General features: G+C 39.8%; 1 protein-coding gene across 3 annotated transcripts; it reads right to left on the reverse strand.

The window, feature by feature from the left end:
- Window positions 1-1,850: 1,850 nt before the first annotated feature.
- Window positions 1,851-25,291, reverse strand: ampd2b (adenosine monophosphate deaminase 2b). Of its 3 annotated transcripts, none has more exons than XM_061057414.1 (18): window positions 24,937-25,291; window positions 9,130-9,254; window positions 8,887-9,017; window positions 8,726-8,794; window positions 8,509-8,611; window positions 8,135-8,327; window positions 7,417-7,558; window positions 7,200-7,289; window positions 6,863-6,992; window positions 6,562-6,756; window positions 5,943-6,074; window positions 5,675-5,838; window positions 4,754-4,880; window positions 4,493-4,656; window positions 3,890-4,010; window positions 3,500-3,673; window positions 2,493-2,603; window positions 1,851-2,379 (listed from the first exon to the last, which is right to left on the reverse strand). In XM_061057414.1, the coding sequence occupies exons 1-18, from the start codon at window positions 25,034-25,036 to the stop codon at window positions 2,164-2,166; spliced, it is 2,487 nt and encodes an 828-aa protein (XP_060913397.1). In that variant the 5' UTR covers window positions 25,037-25,291; the 3' UTR covers window positions 1,851-2,163. The 3 variants fall into 3 exon arrangements, with proteins under 3 accessions (XP_060913397.1, XP_060913399.1, XP_060913400.1); XM_061057416.1 differs by lacking the exon at window positions 24,937-25,291 and adding an exon at window positions 16,434-16,632; XM_061057417.1 differs by lacking the exon at window positions 24,937-25,291 and adding an exon at window positions 13,336-13,435.
- Window positions 25,292-25,593: the final 302 nt, after the last annotated feature.

Consider the following 25,593-nt stretch of genomic DNA (forward strand, 5'->3'; position numbering starts at 1 on the left):
TTTTCTGAATTTTGTATTGGTCTTCTGGCTCACTTTGACCCACATTTCAGTGGAATGAGCAAATCCACCACACAAATCACTCTTTGTTTCACTCACACGGATTCCAAATAGCCACACTAATGATCACTGGCTGAATCTAAAGGAGAGAATAGTTATGTAAATGATGATTTTCTTTTGTATTGTTGTTCTTTCTTTAAAAAAAATCTCCTCTAACCTGCATTTTTCAGTTTCAGAAGGCATTCATTTTGGCATGTACAAAACTGCACCAAGAACCACGATGTAAACACTTTTTTATTCTTTCTTTTACACAAATATAATTAAATAATATTTCACAAACAGCACACATAATTCTCTGAGAGTGACATGCCAAGCTTTTGAGCAACAAACAGCACAACAGATAACATCAGGACCAAAAACTGAAGGGTGTGACAGGCTAAGTTGACTGTACTTCTCTAAAAATGAGTTTATTCATGAATTTGGCAACTGTTGAACTTGTGCAAGGATTGGAAACCGAAGAACACATCATGCATGATTCACTGAATGTTTTTTGATTTTAAACGTCCAGACACAGAGGATCAGATCAGAGTAACACTTCAGACTGTCAACAGAAACAATGCCACAAAATAAGATGTACTATAATAAGATGCTACATCTGGGTAGCTTTACTGCACAACAGAGACAAATACGTGCCTTCATGCAAAAGGCTGTAAAAACAGCAAGAATATGACACAGAACAGCTTTGGGAAACATGTTGATGTCAGTAACAGTTGCAGGAATACTGTAGATTGTTTTCTGCTTGTTGAAAAGCATGAGGTATTGTCCCGTGGATAAATATATGGGGATGTATATAATTGACTCAGGCAAAAAGCTAGAGAAGTTTTGCAGTAAATACTAAACAGATTTTTACTGAAAAAGTTTATAACTAGGTAAGCAGTCAGGTAGTAGCCATGGATTCAGGAAGTCTGAGGTCATCAGAAGTCTTCATCCATCAATCACATCGACTCCCAAGAAGGTCATAGTCATAAATATGAAGTGTGAAAGTGTGTGTTAGAAAAGTTGTTCCTACATTATTAATAAATAGATTATCTATTCAGGTTCCAGTATTAAAAATGCAGGATTACGTTTTAGCCACTTTAAAATAAATTGAGACGTTATTGGTTGCTAGGAAACCTCTTGTGCTGTCCAATCAAAACACTCTATGTAAATAGGGTATGACTGCAACAGCACAGGCTTTAAGATGAGTGCAGTTCAAGGATGCAAACAGTATTCAAATCTTAACGTCCAATCATATGTCCAATGTAAATGGAATATCCTGACTATATTTGTATAAATGTAGGAATAGATTTCAGGCTGCTTTGCATGGAGCAAAACCTTTTCTGCTTTATATTGTTTATATGCATAAGCTTTGCTAAACAAAATAAAACTAATCTCAATCTAAGAACGGTTGTGTGAAGTGTAGCCTGTTTTTCTTTATTCGATTTCTACTTACATTTACAGCTTATTCATATTTGAACCTGAGAAACACTGGAGCTAGCAGCTCCTGAAAACCATGATTTATTTCTACACTCAAAATAAAATACTGTCTCAAAATCGTGTGTATTGCTACAATGAGCTTCTAAAATATACTGTTTTGAATCCCTTAATGCTGTCTAAAAAACATTTTTTTAAACTTAATTTATTCATTTTTTTGGCTGACGAGAAGAATTTGAACTTGGGCTCTTAAAATACTAAACAGCTTGAGAAAATACAGAAAATGTTTATATTCACTCTTACTTTTAAACTCTTTACTTCAAAATGGTTCTGGATTATTTTTCTTACTTTAAATTGCTCTGTGTTTGTTCCAGTGATGAAGTTTCATCAATGTTTTGAGAATTGAATGTCTATATTGTTCAGTATATGCACACTTTGGACAGATACATATAACAACAATAGTTTAAAATAAATAGATGAAAAGACATGGTGAAATCACCATGAGAAATTAAACAGCATGATTCAGAGAAACTAGAGGAAATCAACACACTGGGTACACAGATTGTAGGTCCTCTCTGATAGTTACTCTCATATCGTCTTGTAACAAGTGTTCGTCTCCTTGAAGGTGTGATATGTTGATATGCATACAAAGTCCCCATGAGCAGACAGGGAATGTAGAGTGTCGTTGCATGTTCATTTCTCTCCCTGCACAGCTCCCATACACAGACTCCCCTCCTCCTCAATGGTCTCCAGCTCATCTGTGCGGATAGCTTGTGTGATCAGATTTAACTCCTCACACATGGTCTCGTATCGGTAAGCCACACGGATGTCAGGAACGTTTGTGCGTCTGATGTCGTTGCTCTCCTGCCCCTCTGCGATGTAGTTTGGGCCGAGCCATGAGCTTTTAACCTGATCCAAAGGAGGCGGGGTTAGAGTAAAACAATTCAACAGTCTGCAGAACAATAAGAAGACAGGCAGTCATATGGATTGATATTTAATGTTTCCAAAGATATGATTGATACCTTATGGGAGAAGCCACTCATCAGCACACTGTTTCTGGCCAGCTCACACATGTCGCAGGAGCTCAGCTTCCACACCTGAGCAGCAATACTGTACTCCTCCATTAACGGCTCCTACATAAACAAACAGCACAGTAAAACACTGTTTACTAGACGATTTCTTTATTACAAAGTAGATTCATGCTCACTAAAACTATTTGGAAATTAACACCAGATTCCCTAAACCAAGTTAACATAGAAATTAATAAATCTAAAGGGGGATTGTAACAGTTAATAATGTTTTAAAGGTATGTAGTTAGTATTTTTCTTGCTTCTAAATTGGGCGATTAGTAAAATATACTGCATATACATTTGATAAAATTTGTTGTGAATTGGCGCTATGCAAATAAAGATTGATTAATTGATTGATTCATACTAATGAAGGCCTTCTTTGACTAGCTTTTATGTTTAAAGTGGTTAATTTTGGCACCACCTGTAGGTACTTGTGGTAACAGCGAGTCCAGTTTAATGACACATTTGAGGTACTTATACTTTACTTCAGTATCCCTTTACTCCTCTACATTTAAGGAGAACACATTCAACTCCTAAATTCACTTGTTTTCAGTGATCACCTGGGTTATTTCTTAATTTGCAGATTTAGATAACATATATAAACAATGATCCATCAATAAATTAGTATTTTCTTTTAAATGTGAGAGAGAACCACAGTAATAAGTTCAAATGAGCTCAGAGTTTCTGAGGATCTGACATCCGGTCTGTGACTGTCTGTGTTCCTCTATCTTTAATGATATGTATCTGATAATACTTTATGAAAGGTAGGTGTGCACCTTACTAAGTGTTAGACAATGCTGACTTTAATTACATTTATGCAGCATGTGTGTTGGCTTAGTGTACATTTGAGAAATAAAGATGATATAAACCATTAATAATACAAACCTATGCTCTTTTTTTATTTTCAATATATCTTTTTTTGTTTCTCTGAATGTGTTTGAGCGACTGTGCACACTTACCTTTGTGAAGTGAAACTGCAGAGGGTCGTCTGTGGACAGAGACACCATGAGGCCTCTGGACAGGTACTCTGGCAGAGGGTTACGATGGTAGCTGAGGAACAGGCTGTTATTGCTCAGAGGAGACATGGCGATACCGATCTGTGCCAGGTAATACAAATACTGCAGCACAGGAGCCTGCAGGGACACAATGCATCATGGTTTGAGATGTAATAAACAGACAGTGCACTATATCAAAGTATTAGTATGAACAAAGATAGTAGAGTTGATGTAAACGAGCCGAGGACTGGAACCATTTCTTTTTTATTACATTAATTTCCTCATGAGCTCTTTTATTGATGAACTCTCTTTTCTGTGTGAAATGAATCCGTTCTCAGGATATTGAGGTTGCACCTTTCTGAGCAGCAGCCCATGAGAGATGTTCTCTGATAGCATGAAACCGGACACCAGGTGATGGATCGGCCCCGCCTCCCCGCAGTGAGGACGCAGGACAAGCGTGTGAAACCCTCGCTGCCTGGGACAAAACAGAGAGAAGAAAGTGACTTAGTTATTATGGGTTTATTTGAAGATTGGGAGGGTGATCAACAGATTAAAAGGAGTTCAGCGTTGTCATTACTTGACTTAATAAGAGTGGGATGTATTTCTTAGATTTCTGTTTCCCATTGTACTTAAGAAGCTTAGAAGATAGTGTTTATGCAAACAAGTGCATACACAAGCTGCACTCATTTGAAAGCTGGTTCTTTCTTTATTTAAAAAATGTGGAAAGTTTAATAATGTCCACCTATATCTATATATATTTAGAGATATGACAGTGGATAAAGAACCCGGGCTGCGCACCATGAATAACGTCCATGCATTTTGTCTAACTACCACCTTGAAGTGAGTGATTGCTCCCAAAGTAACTGTTACCTGTTTTTACTGTAAACACCTTGAAACATATTATCAGGGACAGTAGGCAGATTACAGCAGCAGTAAGACTGAGATGTAGTGACATACCTGCGCAGGTGATTCAGCACGGTCATGTTTGCATACATATAGTAGAGGTAGTATGAGTAGGGCGGGTTCTCCTCCTCTGTCCAGTTGACTGGTAGCGGACTGTCCAGATTGAAGATGAGTTGCTCTGGTTTAGACTCATCGTCAACACTGTCGAAGCCCAAAACCTGTGAGAGGGACCAACAAGAGATTCATGAAACCCTCTGAAGTCTGGCTACATGTGAGAAAATATGAGTACATGAGTCCATAGTTAAGACATCGTACGTGCTGTAGGAAGAGGTGCAGCTCTGGGTGGCTGCCGGGGTCTACTGTAACCTCAAACAGAGGCATGAAGATATTCTCCAACATCTCTTGAAAGTTGGACAACTGTTTCTTTGTGTGGTAGACGTCACTTTAACAGAAAAACACACGTGAGAATACTTTAATGTTACCTTTTTATTGCTCATTTAAAGCTTATTGTTAGGGCTCGCTCAGGCATGGACCAGCCCCTAGTTATGCTTTTGAAGACTAGATTGTAAGTCATAAAATGCAGACTGAGCTCCACTCCTCTCCCTCCCTCTCTCTCTCTCTCTCTCTCTCTCTCTCTATCTCTCTCTCTCTCTCTCTATCTCTCTCTCTCTCTCTCTATCTCTCTCTCTCTCTCTCTCTCTCTCTGCATTCTGATCATATAACTTCATGTCACTAACTGTAAATCTTATACTGTAACATATACTGTATCTTCCTGGGAGATCTTGAGCCCCCTTGTCTCATAGACTCCTCTTGATTGTTGCTCAGACAGCCTGTTGCTGTGGACATGCCTGACTCCAACTTTTACAACTATTAATATCAGCCTTACGTCTATTATCTTTATTATAACTGTTAATGTAAGTTAAAGAATTACTCAACTCCAACTGTTATAATTTGTAGTCCTGCCCATTTTCTTATCATTATAGTTGTAAATGTTAATATTCCAATTAATTTATTTTTTGGTTTTTCTCCAACTGTTATGAAGAATATATAGAAGGGTAGTTCAGATGATAAAAAATATCATTTTAATTGCTATAATGTATAAAACTTACTATCATTTATTATGCTTATACCGTCCATTTATACGTAGACCCTTTTATTCCCAGTCAAACCTGTTACAGATATATATTACTTAACATGCAGAATCGTTTCAGATTTCCTGTCAATGTGTTTACTCACAATAGTCGAGGCACTTGCACCAGCCAGCGCACATTATTGGAGTAGACGAGATGTTTGACGGCCCACTTTGCCAGTTTGTCCCACTCGTCTCTGGAGCGGCCGTAGATGGACAATCTGAGCTCCACATTCTGGTACTTACTCTCCTCCAGGTCAGCCATCACCTCCTGAAGAGCAGTAACATAAAGAGTCAGCAGGGGGCGCCAGAGACATAGCCAGTCATTCTGCAGACATTTGTGACAACAGCAGTGTTTAAGGTGTGAGTGATCACCTTAATAATGTGACCAAAGTATTTCCCCTCAATGTGGTTGTCTGTTTTAATGAAGATCTCTCTCAGGATGGACTCTCCAATGGGATTGTATTTGGCATTGAACTTGTCAAAGCGATGAAAAGTGTTGCGGTCCTGCAAATGACAAAAAAGCACACATTCTAACAATGTCTCATCAATTAAAGATTTACTTTTATTGATCCCCGCATGGGGAAATTTCAGTTTTTACACTCTAAGTCATGCAACACATACATAGGCTGAAATATACACACACACATGCACAAACAGGATCCTATGGACATGCACTAATGGAGAGATGTCAGAGTGATGGAGCTGCCCACAGTGGGCGCTTCTGAGCTGATGGTGGGGAGGGGGTTTGGTGCCTTGCTCAAGGACACCTCAGCAGTGCTCAGGAAGTGATCTGGCACCTCTCCAGCTACCAGACCAACTTCCATATTTGGTCCACACCGGGACTTGAACCGGTGACCCTTTTGTTCCCAACCCAAGTCCCTACAGACTGAGCTACTGCCGCCCAATGATCAGCATGTCTGGTTTAATAACTTTAAAAAAAATCATCATGCTTGTTTGACAGCTGAGTTCATCATAAACTAGTGTGACTAACCGCGTGCATGTCCAGTGTGTCCACGCTCAGGTCAAAGGCCGTCAGGTTCATGCTCTCAAACACCTCCATCAGCGTCTGACCCTTGCCGTTCTCCACATGAACAATCTCCTTGGGATACTTCTTCATGGCCCTCTTTATGAAACGCAGCAGGTGCTTTTGGTTCATACAGGAAGAGGCATGAATATGTGTGTCTACCTGTAAAATATTGAAATAAAAAAGATAAGAAGCTTAACCTGGGAAGTGGCTCTGGATTCAACAAATACTTATAATAAGGCTCAGTAGAAACGGCTCTCATGTTCACCTTACGGATATTGTAAAAGTCTCGATGTGGGACTTTCTTTTGTGCTGCCAGCTCCTTCATCTCATTCAGCAGGACGTGCATCTGGAACTTAGAGCTCAGGTACTGCAGACGTCGGTAGCAGAAGGACTTCCTGTGGCAAAAGAAAACAAAAACAATTGATGCGTAATTTTTGCTTTTATCTAAAAATACAATACTAAATTTAGCTTGAATTGTTTTTCTATTCCGTAGACAGAAAAAGCTGTGACACTTATTGACATATCTTAATCATTTAAAATCACATCCAAAATGCCTGTTATAAATACTAACATAATTAAATAAAATAATTTAAAAAACGTACACTGGTCCGTTGATAATGAGGGCCATCATGACGTTCATATCAGCAATGTACTCCTGCAGGTCTGGATAAGGAAGCTCCAGCTCTGTGCTCCTGTTAGCAAAACCAAAACTTAAGCAGAAAACTCTCGCTAAAACAAAACTGCGTGAGTCTAAAAAAGCACAATCTAAGTAAAAAATAAAGTATGCATGCATGGAGTGATTCATAACAAACGCCTCACTTTTCCATAACGTTCCTCGCCGTGTATACATGCATGACGCCATCCACCATCTTGCAGCCATAACCCATGTCAGGGGGCATGCTGGCAGGGTCCTGGTTCTCATATGGGTGCTTTTCAGAAACAGGTGGGTGCACTGTGGCATCTGAGAGGAGACAGAGCGTCGCATTGTGTCATGGCTTTGAACGAGGTGGTAGCGCACATGCATTTCAAACAGACTACATGTTGTGACAGCAGGTTCAGGAGTGTGCGACAGATGGACTGTGAAATCTGTGATTGTGCACCGTTATATCTTAATGAGAGGGCAACACACATGACACTGGAAATAACTCCCATTCCTATATTAACAACATGCGATTTATTCTGATGTTAACAACATGCCACCTTATGATTTCTGGCTGCTTATAAGATATCTCTTATATCTCGTATTTCTCATTCTTCTAAGTAGGGAGGACACTTCTATTTCTTACCTCTAGATGTTTGTAACTGTCTTCTCCCATTATTTGTTTTCTCTGAATCGATTGTATAAGGATCAGTTTCTTATGCTTCACATGTTGTACTTTTTTTTTTCTAGATGTTCATCTACACAAATCAAACGATTAATGCTTTAATTATGTGAATTGTTTTTTGGAAAAACAAAAACACACTAATAACAAACTTTTAGGCCAGCAGTGGTTAGAGGTTTTACTGTGGTGGTGCAGATGTGCACATGTGTAAACACCTGCTGTGGCTGTGGTCTCTGGGAACTCCTCCTCCTCAAATATTTCCAGGTCCAGAGGTCTCTCACTCAGCTCCTGCAGGTAGCGAGCGGTGGTCCTGTAGAAACTCTGCAGCGACAGACCCATATACTTCTGTCTGATGAACAGAGCCTTCACCACACATTTAGCTGCATCCAACAGATCTGTGAAGGGAACCTGGATGAAGGAAGAATAGAGTCAAACAAATTGAGATAGAGGCAAAGACACAAAACTGAGTTATTCAATAGTGAGAAACATCACAAATGTAATAGTGTGCCAAGCTCTTCAACTTTTACTTCCAAAGTATTTTTATTCCTTTTCTTCTTCTCTCGTCACTTCAGCTGTGACTCAAGCTTACCCCACATTTTTCCTCTCCAGAGATCGAGACACGCTGATACTCTTTCTCTTTAACTAGCTCTCTCTCTTGCAGGTCAGAAGCTTGGCTCTGCTCCTTCATGTATCTAATGATAAATCAACAGACAAAGGCCGACATTTATTTTCTATCCCGGTAGATTACACATTAAAAGTATTTTAAGTTCACTGTTGCCAATAGTTGGAGGGGGTGGGGCACTCACTCCAGGTCTGTGGCACTGTCAGTCTTCATGAACTCCTGTTTGGCTCGGAGGAGGATGTCGGGTTCAAACCTGAGCGCAGAGAGAATGAGCTCACTTATGCTTCAGCATCATTAACTTCAGGATTATAACGAACAAACCTGTTTTTCTATCACGACACTTACTTGACATCCTGGCTGATCTGTCGCTCGAGGCGGTGACGTCTCTCCTCCAGCTGTTCGATGGGGCTGTCCTCTGGAAATTCATAGGGAGCGCTGCGCATTTCACTCTCCGCCAGCGTGCGGGAGAACAGCTCCTTCACAGACACAAAAAAAAACCAGTTGAGGACATGATACAAGTCTAAACATCTAGCCACAAGCACGTTTAAAGCAATTCCTGAATTAGAGGCATAATCACTGAGTTATTACCTCAGCTATCTCCTTGTACTTCCCGTCCATGGATGTACGCAGATCAATGGATTGTTTCAAGGCCACAGGGATACCAGGCAAGGAATGCTGGGAAGTGAGGAGGTGGCGTGCACCACGGAGATCAACTAGAAATTAAAAAAGGGGGAGAGGAAAATTTAGCACCTTACAAAAACAGAAAAAAAGTCGTTAAACACGACGCAAGGCACAAGTAATTTAATTTCTAGAAGAGGATAATTCAGTTTAGCTGGCAGCAGCTGCATCCTATACTGTCAATGAGTTTATCAACCTTGATAAAAACAGCAAATGTCTTCTCATTTTACCCAGCATGGAGAAAGTGGGCTGAACAAGAAAATGAATTGTGAATGAGACTACAGGTACTCTGTCTTTACAATTCTTCATTCCTTCAGCACATCATGCATTCACAGTAACCACAACAGTCTGCAGAAGCTTGTTGTTCCTCCATCAGTGGGTCTGAGCTCAGCAGCTGTTTGTGACCCCAGACACAATGGAGCATTCAGGTGGGGAGCCCATCAGCACACACACACACACACACACACACACCGGCTAATGCCCTCCATTGTTGCCATCGCCAGACTCAAGTTTTATACAAACCCAGTTGTCAAGGAAAGGAAAAAAAGAAAAATGAAGGGGGAAAGTCACTGGGAAAAAATGGCGTTGGCTAAGGAAGACTGTAAGTGGATGCTTGGAGAGAAGTATTTCAACAGTGAGGTGAGAAACAGGAAACAGGAAGCAGACACAATGTATTCACTCTTGTGTCCTCTCGGGGTGTACATTTAGCGGCCTACCTGCGATGATATTAATCTTTCCCCTTGAAACTACGCACCCGCCACTGAAATATTCATCATTCTCCTGAATATTTCATCCTGTGAACACGAGAGTGTCAGTGAGCCTGTTGTCCATCAGTATTTATAGACCATACACACAGGAAGGTTAAAGAGGGCACTCAGTTTGATACATGCAGTCTGTGCACTCTGTGTAGTGCTGTGTGCCGTCTAATTAAAGTCCGATTTATTTAACAAAGCATGTCTGAGTCTGTCTGCCCTATAGGGTCAGTGAGGGAGTAGAGACAGGCCAATCAACTGGACCGGTAAGGATTCGACAAAAAGCTTAATTATATGTATGAAACACTTTATGAGGCGGCAAAAACTGTAGCTAAAAAGAGAGAAGAGGTGATAGTGTGGCCACGTGTTTAGCACCTTCTCCTTAACACTGTCCAATAAACACTTCCCACACAACACACTGAAGTTTGTCTAAACCACAAGGAAGCAAAGTCACAATATACTATAAGAGTGTGCAGCGCATATATCTCAGGCAGAATCACTTAAGTGAACACTCAGTGTATACATACTGAGGTGAGGCTAAAGCAAAAATAATTTTAGGAAGATGTCATCTGAAGCAATCAAGTAAAATGAGTAATGTTCAGAGCCAAATCAACTTATTGGAAACCTAATGCTTAAGTATTAAATGTAGTAGCACCGACTTGTTGTATTCTTTAGTGAATGTGGTTTTTGCTTCTGAAAGTAATAAAGATGTATTTCTAGGTGGGCCAGTGGACCTAGTGGTTATTTGCACATCCCATGTACAGAGGCTGTAGTCCTCGAAGTCGGCTGCCCGGGTTCAAATCCTGCCTGTGGCTCCTTTCTCGCATGTCATTCCCCACTCTTCCTCTCCCTGATTTCCAACTCTATCCTCTGTCCTGTCTCTACAATAAAGGCTTAAAAAGCCAAAAAGGAGATATCAAAAAAAAGGAAAAGAAAAAAAAAAGATGCATTTCTAAATATTTATCAGCAATTGGCTGAGTTTAAGCAACTTTGGATGAGGAAATAAATGTGAGATGTTGGCTTCAATCAGTCAGACAAATTTAGTTCTGACACAACCAATTGTATTTTTGATTGACAGAAAATAATCAAAAATCCTCAGTAAACTATTTTTGTTTTGTTTGACGAGCAGCTTAGAAAAAAAAGAACTGTTGTGTACTCTAGAACCCCTATGGAGATGTTGGGTATATCATGTATAAAAACTACACCATTAAAATACTTTCATTATCCATGTCCAGCAGCAGCCTTCAATTGATGAAAATGTGACACAAACTGTCCTCAAGTCTGCCACCAAGTTGATAGTTGCTGATAGGAAGGAACACGTCTGTGTAATGTAACGGCTGGCAAAGATGTTATCCCTGCTGTCGCTTGGAGGCATATCATTTTACAGTGATAACAGCAGACGCTGGTGTGGAGGGCAGAAGGGTACCAGCGGCAAAGACATCCACGTTGGGCTGCAGTAAAGCCAAGCCTAGCCAAGCCTGTCGGGCCCAGAGCTAATCCCCTAATGGCTGCTATATTTGGATCAGTAGCATCTATGGTTACGCAACAACTCATCCCCCCACTGTTGGAGAACAAACAACTCAGAAAATAAAGTGTTTCACTTGAACATAACCTAGTTGGCTTAAGCTCTTATTGATTTAATCGTAGCAGCACGAGAGCAGAACGAGTGCCCGTAAATGACGAGGTGTCTGACACAATAACAAGCTTCAGAACAAGGTCAATAGTATCAGCTAACCGCGGGTCTTCCACTGCATGAATATTTCAGCAGCAATACAGAGCATGACTCTGGTACTCAAACTGCAAAAAAGAAGCGGGTCCTCCCAGATGAAATCACATGAGAAAAGTCATCCGAAGCATACAAGCCAGAGGAGAGCAAGAGGTCAGAGGTCAAATAACATCCTGTGAAACTTAATCTACAGTACAGTTTTCTTTTCTTCTTGCCTTTGTTGTAGATTTTCAGAAACAGCAAAGAATCCCTGTCTGAATTTCCCAATATATTAGCATTAACATAATTCAGCCTGATTACACTGAATTATCAAGAGACTCTCTTTCTTTGTATCTCACTCTCTCTCTCTCCTCTCTCCCATTCTGTGTTTCTAGCATCAGACCAGCCATGCATCATCAACCACTGTCTACCTGCTTCTATTGGCTATGCAGATTTGATATGCAGCCCACAGGGAATGCCGCTGACTCACAGTGAAAGGTAAACGTACTCACAGCTCACAGCTCATGCACGCAGAAAGCAGAAAGCATTGCCAAAAGTTTCCTAAAGGTTTTACAATTCCGATTTCTTCTTTTTTTCAATACATCACTTGAAAGACTCGTATTTGTGAAAACTTTGTTAATTTAACATAAGACAACCAACACACAACAAACCTGATCAGCTTAACTTCCCGCGCTGTTTTTCACACTATTCAGAGTAACAAAAATGAGAACTGGCTGCTCACTATCACATAGCAAGTCTTATGTCGGAGGGTGGGGATGATTTCTCCTCCAACATCTCTTTCTGACTTTGCATGAAACAGTTGATGTCTCTTCGGATATGCAGTCAAATTCTTTCTACTGCCAGAGATGTTTTAATCAGTGCAGCTGCATCAACTGCATGTCTGCAGGCCCACGTGGATATTCTTGTAGAAATCTCTCTCGTGTGTTCTGTTGCAGCTGTCAGCCTTCTTACTTGAACCGTTAAGAAAAGAAATGCTAGAAATGTAAAGTAAAGATTCCCACTATCCTGGTAAACAACCCTTTGATCTGATCCCACAGCTGCAGCTGAAGTCAGCACAATTTATCGATCTGCTCTGCTTCTTTGTGCACAGTTGCATCTCTGCACCGTTTCCAAAACACACGAGAAAGCTAGTTTCTGGGACAATCAATCAGAACACATTCTCCTCTGCACTAAAGACAGAACTGCTCAGGGCTATTGCACAAAGCCGTCAAGGGACGGACAGAGGAGAGTGGCAGTGAGGAAAAATAGTGGGGGGAGGGTTAGGGGAGGAGAGGAGAGCGTTATTTGTGCTTTTGCACAGGATGGGGGTAGTGGAGCATACCTGTCTATACTCAAAGCCTGCGTTAACCAGCAGCTAACAAGGCCAAGAGAGGAGAGAGAGACAGGGAGGCTGAGAGAGAGACAGAGAGGCTGTCCTGGGAGGGAGGTGGAACATGCCCAACAGCAAACAGCCCAGGATGGCATCTGCTGTCCTTTCAAGACGGGTTTACCATGAGAGGTGAGAGGGATGGAGAGAGACAAGAAAGTACACTTCAAACACTCACAGTCTAATGACAAAAATGACAAAAACACAAACACACTCACACAGTCAAACAGTCATCTCCTCTATTCCCTATAATCTGTCCCTGTCATACATACAAAGAGCTGGTCCAGCAGATCCATGAACTCCCCCTCACATCCCAGTGTGTGACCCTCTCTGCTCTCTTCAGGCCAGCTGTCGCTGCACTCGCTGCCTCTGGAGCTGATCCTCCTCATTTAAATGCCTCTGACATCTATCTGGGATGTACCACAGGAGGGAGAGGAGGCAGGGGGGAGGCGATGTACATCACCAGCTGATGTGTGTTCTCTAGCAGTGAGTTTCTTTAACTACACCCCCTCTCCTGTACTTTATCCTTTGTGCTATGTTTTGTTGAGGACACCATGTGTTCGGGTTGTTTGTGTCGTCTGTTCATATGCGTGAGAATTAAACGGTGCTGTCTCAGCTGTAGAGAGTGAGTTTTTTGTTTTATTTTTGCAGGCTGAATAGCGGCAGTCTGAATGTCTAATAATGAATCCTTGCTCCCATCTCTTCTCACATGAACAAAATTAAAGGGCCAGCACATTAACCCTGTTAAGGATGCAGCTTCTGGAACATGCTTTCCCAGGCTGTAAACACAGAACTGTGTGTGTGTGTTTGTGTGTGTGTGTGTGTGTGTGCTAAAAATTACAAAAAAGCAGATTAATAATTTAGCAAACTGATGCAATTTCATGCCAAAGAATGATAAGTGATTGTGAAATCCTTGACTAAGTCTGCAGTGTGTAAGACATATCTATCGTCTACTTTGGCACTGAATGTAAATTTACACTGGTTAACAACAATGGCTGCTCGCTATGCTTGCGCAAAAGGGCCACGTGGCTTATTTAGTTTCTTAGAAAGTGTTAAAACATTTGTTGACTGAATCCATTGTTAGCCAAGACTTAGTAATCCGATTTCTAAGGTTTTACATAGTGTTTGTGCAACATATCTTATCTTCGTTTGCTCAACACTGTCAATAGTTCAACTCAAGTTGTCTTACTGTAACTCGAAACTCAAGGCTGAATAACAAATCTTCATCATCATCATGATTTTTTATTTGTAAAGCGCCAACTCATAACAAGCTATCTCAAGACCCTTTACAAAAAGAGCAGGTCTAGACCGTTCCCTTTGTTGTTGTTTTTTTTTACAAAGACTCAACATTAATCCACCATGAACACAGCACTGAACAACATTTAGCAAAGTAACAGTGGTGAGGTGAAGCTGCCTGAAAGAGGCAGAAACGTCGAGCAGAACCAGACTCATGTTGAACAGCCACCTGCTGCAACTGTGTTAGGCTTGGAAAGGCTTCATTCTTTCTGAAGGAGAGTCAGAAAGAATGAAATCTTTTACCTTTACCTTCTATATTGACAAATATTTCTGATTTCTCTACTATGTGGTACTCAATGTGGAACGCCATTGCACTACTGCGCTATTGTCTCTTTCTACATGCGTTGTTTTGATTTTTTTATGTTAAAACTTTTTTTAAATATATATCTATCTTCTATCTATCTATCTTAGGCCTGTATATAAGTTTTAGTGTTTAAGTGGTTATGCTGCCATTTGTCCAACACTTCAGTGCAGTATGTCAATGTGTTTGTATGTAGCCTAGTAATTCTGTTTCTAATTAACTTAAACATCAAAGTTTATCATAAATCCCTGCCCTGATATAGTATGGTATTTGACAGGATTTAAATGTGTTTTTTTTCAACAATGGGCTTCATGAGGAATGAATAGACCAATATGTCTTTTTTTTTCTCATGGGATTTGTTCACAGTAAAAGACACATTACCTGCCTCGTGCTTCAATCTTTTATTGCAACATTAATTATGTGCATCATTTTTTTTTAGGCAGCCAGGCATCCATATGAGACAGGTATATTTGAATGTCTCCATAACTACAGTATATGGAAGCACAATTTGAACATGTGTTCTAATCTCAGACCTGAAACTCCCTGACAGTTATATCAGGATTTACTGCAAACAAAACACACAAACGTCCTATTTCTATTCCATGGCAGAGCTGCTTTTCAACCAGAATGATCCAGTCTGAGAAGCGCTGCTGATAAACTGGGCAGAGAAGCAAGCAAAATACCACTCAGCCTCCTAAGGTTAAATAATTGTGTCTGGGCTTTTTTCAGTCCACTCAAAGCCAGAATTGCTTTCGAGTGGGTCAAATTGTTGTGGCCCTAAGAGGGGGGAGCACAACAAACATGATTGCTGTTTATAGACCTGGTGTGAGTGGTATTTATTCAAAAGGTTCCCTCTAATGGTGAAATGTTATATTACACACAAATCCACATGGGCCATTCATTCAGAGATCACACATGTTAGTAAAGCATTTACCCAAAACAGATTCATTTAAAGAACTGAACCTATACAGTTATGTCTTTAATTTAGTTTGACAAAAAGTAAAAAATGTATTGTTAAAGCCTTGCCTTCCAAATTTTACGTACGAAAAACAATAGATTCAGCAAATAAATCCACATTCCAAGTACATTAAATAAATTAGTCATTATGCAAAATGGTCCTTTTGTCATATTTCATAGCATGATAGCGTGAGGATGATGTTTTTTAAGGCTAAAAACAAATGTCTTTATTATTCAATATCATTTAATTGGACAATAATTGTATAGATTGATTGTCTATCATGTAAATTCAAACCAAAAATTTAAGAAAAACAGCATTCTATTTTTATTTTTTTAGTGCTAGTGTAGTGTTGATTTGTTTTCCCTGCCAAGATAGCCAAAAGCTGAAGGTTTTAACAGTCAACTCTGACAGAGAGGAGGATAAAGTGTGCATTGAAAAAGCTTGAACCAAAATATTCTTCTTATTTTTGTTGAAAATGAATGAAAGAATTTAGCTCTTTATCGAAATAGATGAGGTTTAGTTTTGTGATCATTAACTGATCAATGCATTCACTGATAACATGTATTTTATCAAACTGTAAAGTAGCTAGTACTGTAAAATAAACAAGGTGAAGTCAAAAGAACAAGAATCCTTTTGCAATGTTGTTGAGATTGAGTTAAAATTGTATCTAATTGAAGAGTACAAGAAACTCAAAAAGATCTTTAAGTACAGCACCTAAGTTACTTTATAATGCTAAGAAGAACCCTGATCCAAAACAAGAAGTATTTCAGACACGTGTTTATCTAAAATCATGTCTCCAGCAGCATGCACTATACCTTTCAAACAAGACTCTGGCTCTCCACAGGTCGATGTGTTGCAAACACAGTTCAGCATCAGGTATATCTAGTGCATCACCAGACCATAAAGTATGAGCTGCATTACAACAGAGAGGGGGTCCCACCCATAGGGTTCAAGTCCATAAGACCTCTGCGAGGCCAGATGTCGGTCAATACAGTATGAGTAACAGAAGAACAGACGCAGGCAGGAGGTTATCTGTGTGTTGGGGTGGTATACTCCCAGGATTTTGTCAATCATTCATTACAATTGCAAGGGGTCTCCCGTGTAATTACTGTGAATCAGTTTGTGACACAGACTGTGACATGTGTTAAGCATGCAGCGATGACAAGGTGTGGCACAACCAACAGAGGCATGATCAAGGTGTGAGCAAAGTACAGTGTGTTCAAAGGTCAATTATCAGCCTCTGTACTTGTTTATTTCTCATTTATAATAGCTGTCTGATTGGAGTAATATTGAGTTCTTTCATTTCTTTCATGCAGAGATGAAAATTAACACTGAACTTCTACCAGACTCCATTTCCAAGTGTTTACCTTTAGATTACAGTTTTAACACAGAAGATATAATCACTTTGAAACATATGATGGGTTAACACAGGTTTGGTACTGTAACATCATAATGCTGCTGCTAACATATTAATTAGCATCAACAATGATGATCTTACAGTCCACTAATACAAATCGAACAGGAGGGCTTCTGGGCTTTTCTGACATATAGCCCCTGTACACTTGTGCTTAAAAATATTTTTCTTGTAGTTTTGCATTTTTTGTACATTTATTCAAAGTCTGTGTATGCAATTAAAAAAACATGTTTTTTTAAGTGTGTTAAATAAAAGAGGACTATTAACCACCAGACCATTTCAAAAATGACATTATTATAAAGTACAACATATTTAGTTTTGAAATTAAAACAATTATTATTTTATTTTTTCATTTGACAGTATTGGACCGTCTTTTCTTACACTAATAAATACTATAAAAGCAGCACATCTCAAGTTTCAAGTTAAGGAGAACAAACACTAACATTTTAAAGATTCAAGATTCAAGATTAACTTTATTGTCCCACAAAGTGAAACATTTGTCTTGGGATCTTCACTCATGCTGCAGCCATAAAAAAAGACAACTATCAACATCATTCACATTAAACATAAAACTATGAACATTATTAATGTCCAGAAAAATTAAGAACATAAATAACAGATCCTTAAATACCAGTGCACAGATGCAAGGACAAATTATATTCCAGTGTCTATCTGTCTTATTTGCCACTATTTAAAAGTTTTATAGAAACAGGGATTAATGAGTTTTTAAACCTGCTCAGTCTACAACAGGGAACTCTGAACCTCTAACCAGAGGGCATAGCTCATACTCTGTATGTAGAACATGGGATGGCTCACTGACAATCTTATTGGCTTGCCTTAGAGTAAGTAGCCTTTTCAAAAATAGTCTGCAGGGATGTGTGATGTTTACCTCCTATCATTTTCCATGCAGTCTAAATCAGACATTTCAGTTTGGTTTTTAACTGCTCAGACAGATCATCAAACCATGATGTGATACCATACCTAACCTGATTAGACTCTCTAAGACTGCCTGATCAAAAATAAACACACATTTCTGATCAACACCATGAACTCTCAGACGACATAAGAAATGTAACCGTTGTTGTAATCGGCTACATAGACTGTCTATGTGTGTTCCAGGTCAGTGCATTGTCAATAAAAACACCAAAATATTTGCTGAGGTCGCATTTTGGCACAAAGCCTTCTTCAGAGCATTTGTTAGACCTAATGTACAAGTTCAATACAATGAAATACACAAGGATAGAGTCACTACACAGCTTGAAGCTGGTTCCAATTAATCAAAAACCAATCACTTTATTTATTACAGCTGAAGCCACAGCAGCTGATGACCAGCAGTCACAACCAAGTTAACTTGTTTTAGTTGTGTGAGCCAAATAAACTAGTGTAATGTTAATGGTTTGTCCTCATGAACTTGAAACTTGAGATGTGCTGCCTTTAAATATTTTTTTAACATTCTTGCAACTTATGCCAGGTACAGACTGTATGATTTTAGACCATACCATATGACAGATGATCAATCATGGCAATATCTGTGATTGTGGCTCCAAATTGATTGTGGCTACATTCTGAGAGAGGGTCAAAGATGACCAAAGATAGCCTGTGATTCTCAGGACAATCACCTCACAATTTAAATGTGTCTACGATCTACGTCAACTACCAACAAACTATGCACTTATCAGTGTAAAGCTAAGGAGAGTAAAACTTGCACACTTGCATATTGGGTAAAGAAAATTCTGCAACAAAGAAACGTAGAATTGTTGGGAATATTCCAAGTTTAAGAGGCATGAACTTGGGTGAACAAGGAATAAATGTGTGGGAATGAAGTGGGAGTTTTAACAAGTGTATACCTGAGGAGCAGTTATTTCATGTATCTCAAAATCTATACAGACGGATAAAAGAATGAGCAGTAATGTGTGGGAATAGATGTGTACACACCTGAATTTGAAAAATATCTCTCCAAAAGACAGTCAGACCAAATATCTTTATATATAGTACCGCAGCCATTACTAGTTTACAGTGGGTGGAGGAGGTCAGACCAGGTACAGTAGGGGGGTGGTATGCACAAACCCAATAGCTATCTTGGAAACACTGTATACAGTATAGTCAACAAACACTATCAGAGAAGATTTACTCATAGAACTTCATCACAGTTTGCTAAGACTTCCCATGGGTGGTATAGATGTGCAGTTTTGTTGGGCTCCTGCATATGAGGGGGTAAAAGAAAATGAGTGTGCTGAAAAACTAAGGTGCCCTGATAAAGGATATTACACTCAGTCCCAGTTCCTCTTGGGAAATGAGAAGCAAAAGCAGAAAAGTTGTAACAAAGAGACAAAGAAAGGAACAGGAGGGAGGAAATCATCATAATGAGACTTAGGTTGGGTCATACTGGGTTGAATGATACAATGGGGAAAAGGAACAGTGACAAGTTTGAAATATGTGTGGAATTAAGGGAAATGTGGAACATATGAAGTTGCATTTAGCTAAGTATGCAGCTGAGAGAGAGAGAGGTTGCAAGAGAAAATCAGAGCTACAGAGCATGAGTGGAACATGGGAGGAATACCTGGCACAGGGGGTAAAGGAGAGGGGATAAGAGCTGTCAGGAGGTCTCTTTTTTATTCTTATATGACATATATATAATTTATGAAGGTTGGCAGGCAGAATTCAAAAGTATAGGTAAATGATGTGATTGTACACACTCTTGTACAGTAGGTGGGAAAATAGGCACATTTAAATTGTTTGTGATCCGCAAAAAAACTAAGAGAAGAAGCACTAATCAGCGTAAGCACACAGACGCCAGGGCTGTTGAAAGCGTATGCTAACAATAACATAACTTATTTTAAGCTCTATTTGCAACACTGGCATCCCAATTTGTTCTCTTTTCCCCATGACCATGTCCACATTTTTCAATTCCTCATCTTTTTTTTTGCACATGAACACCAATATGGTTAGAGCCTTTTTTCTGCTGACGGTTATGGCAACCTCAGCTGCACACTGATGAGGCTGCGTGTTGACTTACTTATTCACAAGTACCTAAACGCAGTGTACATGCATGTTGTACCCAACATTATGAGATCCGTGTCGCACAATTTGGCTTGCAACAAACTTACAAGATTGCAAAAATCGCAGTCTGGAGAAGCCTTTAGGCTAAGCACTCTACTGAGAATTCTCATTGCTGAAGCTCAACCTCCTCCTCCAACAAACGAATAAATACTTGTGCTGCTGTACAGTACAAATCTCCAGCCTTCTGTTCGTTCTAACTTCAGACCTATTTCTAGTTTCTTAAAGTAGTTCTCACACAGCTGCAAACATTTTAAGTAATCAATGAGTCAAAGTTTCAGTCACAGTGAAAATCTCGTCATAGTGTTTAAACTGCTCTGTTTTTTTGATGAATCTGACTTTTAAATGATCAAATTTTAACTGCCGATTTAAAGAGCCTGCATCCCCATGCTCTCAAAAATCTAACATCTGCCATCGACAATGTTGATCAAATGTTCCTCCTGTCTCGCTTGGGACATTATATGGGAACAAAAGGTAGTGAACGCTGGTCTTTTCAGTCCTACCTGACAGATGAACAGATTGGTGTCCGTCAAGGTTCCGTTTTGGGCCCCATCCTGTTTTTTTAATTTTTATATTCAATTCAATTCAAAACTTTTATTTTAACTCGAAAGACACTGAGGTTTCCCTCATTTACAGTGACGTCGAGCTCACAGCATAGAAGAGGAGATGCAAAAAAAAGCAAGTATAAAAGAAGAAAAGAAATCAGCTAAAACAAACAAACAGAGAAAACAGTACATATCCAGAATACAGCCAGCAACACAGCTAAAACAGTTACAAATTGATGAACAATGGTCCGTTACTATGGCCTTAAAGGCTGCATGTGAGGGCAGAGTCCTAATTTTTTTAATTTGTTGGATGACATTCCAGGAATCCGGAGCATTGAATGAAAACGCAGTCTTTCCCAAATCTGAATGTTCCCGGGGGACCTTAAGTATCAGCCAGTCACTGGAACGAGTGCAATAGGTTCCACGATTCCATTCCAACAATGCTGTAATGTATGGAGGCAGCTTACCAGTAAGGGCTTTGAAAATGAACAAATACCAATGTTTTTTGCGTCTTTCTGCAAAAGAAGGCCAACCAACCCTATCATAAAACACACAATGGTGAGTATCATTTATATCACCAGTGACAAATCTGATAGCAGAGTGATAGACAGAGTCAAGTGGCTTGAGAGTTGACTCTGCAGCATGCCTGCAAATCACGTCACCATAGTCTAAAACCGATTATATATGCTGCCCCCTACTTTTGGAAATAAAAGTCTCTTTCCACTGTTTTGAGGACCTTGTACAAATCTACATGCAAATGGAATTGAAAAAGTAGGGGTTCAATCCACCCCTTCCTGGATTGTCTACTCTAAAACACATTAAAACACAGATGACCTTAAACTTCCTGAACTTAAATGACAAGGTCATTGTGTTTGGACACCCTGAAATTAAAGATGTGGGTTCTCTTGACCCTTTAGCCTCTAATATCTACCCTTCTGTTAAGAATGTTGGTGTTTATTTTGAGCTTTTCACATTTGACAGCCAGATTTTTTCTGTTGTTAAGTCGAGCATATATCGGCTAAGACTTATGGCTAAAGCAAAAGCCTATCTCCCTTACTGTAGGCTATTTACTGAAATTATTTAGAGAGGGTGATCCACATATTTGTTACATATTTACTTGACTATTGTATTTCTTTGTATATGTGAACGAACCAGTCATTCATCCAACGTCTGCAGCTGGTTTAAACTGTGGCTGCATGCCTCCTTAAGACAAAGACGGGCAACATTACACCTGTGTTGCTATCCCTCAACTGGCTTACTCTCTGATACAGGATCAATTTTGAAATTTTGCTGTTAGCTTTTAAAGTGCTTAACGGACTGGAACCGCCTTACCTAGATGAACCTATTCGTTTTCACACTCAAGTCTAGAGCAACAAGGTCAACAAACCAGCTGCTCCTGGATGTTCAAAACACTAGGCTTAAAACCAGGGGACCTTAAGCCTTTGCAGCAGCTGCCCTGAAACTGTGGAACAGATTACCACATCAAATCTGATCTGCCTTTAAATTAAAGTAGACTGTCTTGACTATAGAATGAAATGGTGAGGACTGAAAGTGTTAGTCGAGCAATATGAGATTCATATTAACAATTATAATAATGATAATTATAATAGGCACAAGACTAACAATAATAAATGTAGCAGTTAGTTATGTGGGTCCACAGCTGCAGATCGTCTGCACCAAGGACCCAAAGGAACCTAATGACTCTTTATGACATACAAAAGCAAACCAGACCCTCAGTGAAATAACTGATTATTTCTATAAAGTCATTTTTAATGCCTGTAACCATAACCATCAGATGAGGAGATTAAGAGCTCACTGCATAATCAGACTTTAACATTTTGCTCTGCAGAGATTAACAGTGAGTGATACATTTGACTATTAAAAAAAAAAACAGGAGGAGATTTTTCCTCTGAAAATACTACCGACACATGTAGATAGAACAAGATTGGCAAAGAGATGAGACGAAAAACTTTGTCCACACAGGGGACCTTGAGACAACACAAACGAAAAATGTCCTCACATCCAGGAGCTTTATGTTAAAGATGTAAATATTCCAACACAGCTCTCTTGGTTATGAATCTCCCTATTAAGCAAATATCAGGTCTCAAGTAATGTAAAGCAATGCTTATAATAATCATTATATTTTCTTCTCCTCCTTATCATTCACTCTGATTTCTATTGTTCAGCAAGAGCAGAACAGCATGAGGCACAGAGTAGGCTAAATGGTGAGTGGGTAGTGCTCTAATCTCAGAACTACCTTTTTCACAGCCAGAGAAGTGATTCACGCACTGCCGAGTTCACTCTACAAACCCTGCAATAATGTGCTAAATATGTACAATGCTATGCCTCAGCTCTTCACGAAATGCACATGAGATAGACGTGGGATAGATGTGTGTAAGAACCTAAAGAGAAGGCAAGGCTGAGAGTGGCTCAAACTCATTTATTTGTAAACTGATTAGATGCTGCTGCATCACTCCACATCTATTCCTCCCGGCCTTTCTGATGGTTCTGCAGAAAGATCATTAGATTTAAAGGTTAGGTTTTCTTTTTATTAAAGAAATCTAATAAGCTAATGATTCTCCAGCATGCTAAGTGTCAATTAAGCTAATTAAGCAGACAAGTGAAATCTAAATGTCAGACTAATCATTTATGGTTCTATTATAAGTGGCTTCATTAGATTCCAGAAAAGCATCGCTACAATGACACCACCAATCATTCAATCCGCACCCTGATCTTCTACTCCCAATGATAATGTGTCTGCAGCTGTTTCCGCATCACGTGTTGTTGTTTGCATCCACAGTACTCAATGATCAGCCCAAAGATAGTTTAGTGCCCTTTAAAAAAAAAAAAAGACAAAAGATGACGAGTCACCTAAATGTCATCTCGGCCTGCTCAGATGCTTCCCTTGGATGCTTTAACAGCATAAAATGTGAATGTTGACTTGATGTGATTCTGCAGAGACTGTGCAGAGTCTGCCTTTCCTGTGGTCTAAAACATACCCTCATTTGCAGCAATGCAAGCTGTAAATGATGGTAATCACAGGGAGCATCGTGATGGGAGGGGAGGGCTGATGAATCACTTGTTGTAAGGGTTCAGCTGAATCTGTGACAGTCATTGGATGGTCACAGTATGTTTGGTCCCCAGTGGCAACATGACCTGAGTGTGTAAGGCTTTTAAAGATACAGTAGATATTTAAGGCAATGGATGTTTTTTATATTACGCAATTCAAATTTCTAGAAAAACTGCAAAGCAGAAAATATCATTAACTCTAAATGCATTTAAACTACAAAATATTGACAATCTGGTACAATCATCTCTATTGTTTTGCCTTGTATGAGGACATCAATATTTCATTTCTAGATGCTGACCAGGGGAAAAGAGAGAACATTTTGTCACCACCTTAGCATAACTTTCCCCCTAACGGATGACATTAATAGACCTTAATGGTGATAATCTGCTGCATAGGGTTAGCAATATTTACATGATATCAAACTAAATGAACATGTTGAATATTTCAGAGATAACGTGTTAAGGTTCACCTGAATGGACAAGGGGGAGGGGGCTTTAAATGGCTGGTACTCCGTTGGTCATTCAGTCTCACTCTTTGTAGTTTGGATAAAGGCTGATCAGTTTGTGCATACATCATAGTCAAGGCTAATCCTGTCATTCAGCTGGGATCATGTTGTGAGGTACCAACCTACATATTCACTCCAGGCTAAATAGTACCATCAGGCTAAATAAAATAAAAACACGGCAAACAAGAATCAAACTGCTGTTCTCAAGGGACAAGCCTCAGAATAGGAATAAGAAATGCCGTAGATTTACCTTGCATTATTTAACATTGTGCAACATTTTTGACAGTGTGACATAAGCCAAAGTGTCAACAACTACTGAAACATAACTTTTCTCCTAACAGCAGCAACTTACGCAACAATTATTTAATGCAGTGTTGGCTTTACTGCTGCTTGGGAATATTTGTGGTCATGTTGCATCAATAAAAAACAAGCCTGATAATAAGGGATGAAAGGAAAAGCTGCATTTTATTGGGGAAACCTACTTGAGCCAAAATCCTTCACATGCAGAGTGCATCATTTCTAATCAACAGGTTTGCATTTCCCCAAACTACAAGCAGGGTGTCCAAGTAATTCAAATGTTTTCTTCTTTTTAAAAATCTGGTAAAATAATCAGAACTCGATATAAATGCAGTCTGCATCCAAAAGACCTGGAGGCTGAAGCTCTAAAGTCAAGTGTCAACGTTTTGCTGCAGACCGAAACATTCTTACGCACACCGAGATGTCTCACCTGTGCTGGCTGTGTACTGAAGGCTGCCTCGCTTCCTGAAGGGGGACAGGGGTTTGCTTTTGGCCCCAGCTGCGGTCCCGGGGGGCAGGTTGGAGGACATTATTCCGCGTTGTGTGGTATGGCTTGCTGCGGTTTGGAAATAATAATCGCTGAATGAGTCAGAGCTGCGGAGGACAGAGAGGGAGAGAGGGAGAGGAGGAGGAAGAGAAGAGGAAGGAGAGCAGAGATGTAGCACAGATGCTGTGAGCTTGAGGGTGTTTGATAGCAGTCAGAGCACGTTTGTGAATGTGTGTGCCACTGCTACGTGCCTGAGTGCAGGGATTTCCACGCTGGTTGGTCCGGCGTGGGGCTGCGGAGCATCCCTCTGCAGCGAAACTGGTCACGCCCACCTCCGGAAGAATCTCGGTAGGTCTACATGAGCTGCAGCACTGGTGAAGGCAGGGGGCTCTGAGAGGGGGGTGGGGGGAGTGATGGAGAGGCACGGCGTACCCCCTGCGACGCACAAACTACAAACACAGTGTAAGGTGCGCAGTTCTGTTGTTACCATGACAACCACAAATTGCCCTGTAGGCAAACCATAGACTGTTACAAAATAATTATTTACAGAATAATTATTTACAGTCTATGAGGCAAACCGACCTGGAGAGAAGTTGAGTA

Source organism: Labrus mixtus, chromosome 15 (assembly GCF_963584025.1).
Source record: "Labrus mixtus chromosome 15, fLabMix1.1, whole genome shotgun sequence".
NCBI lineage: Eukaryota > Metazoa > Chordata > Actinopteri > Labriformes > Labridae > Labrus > Labrus mixtus.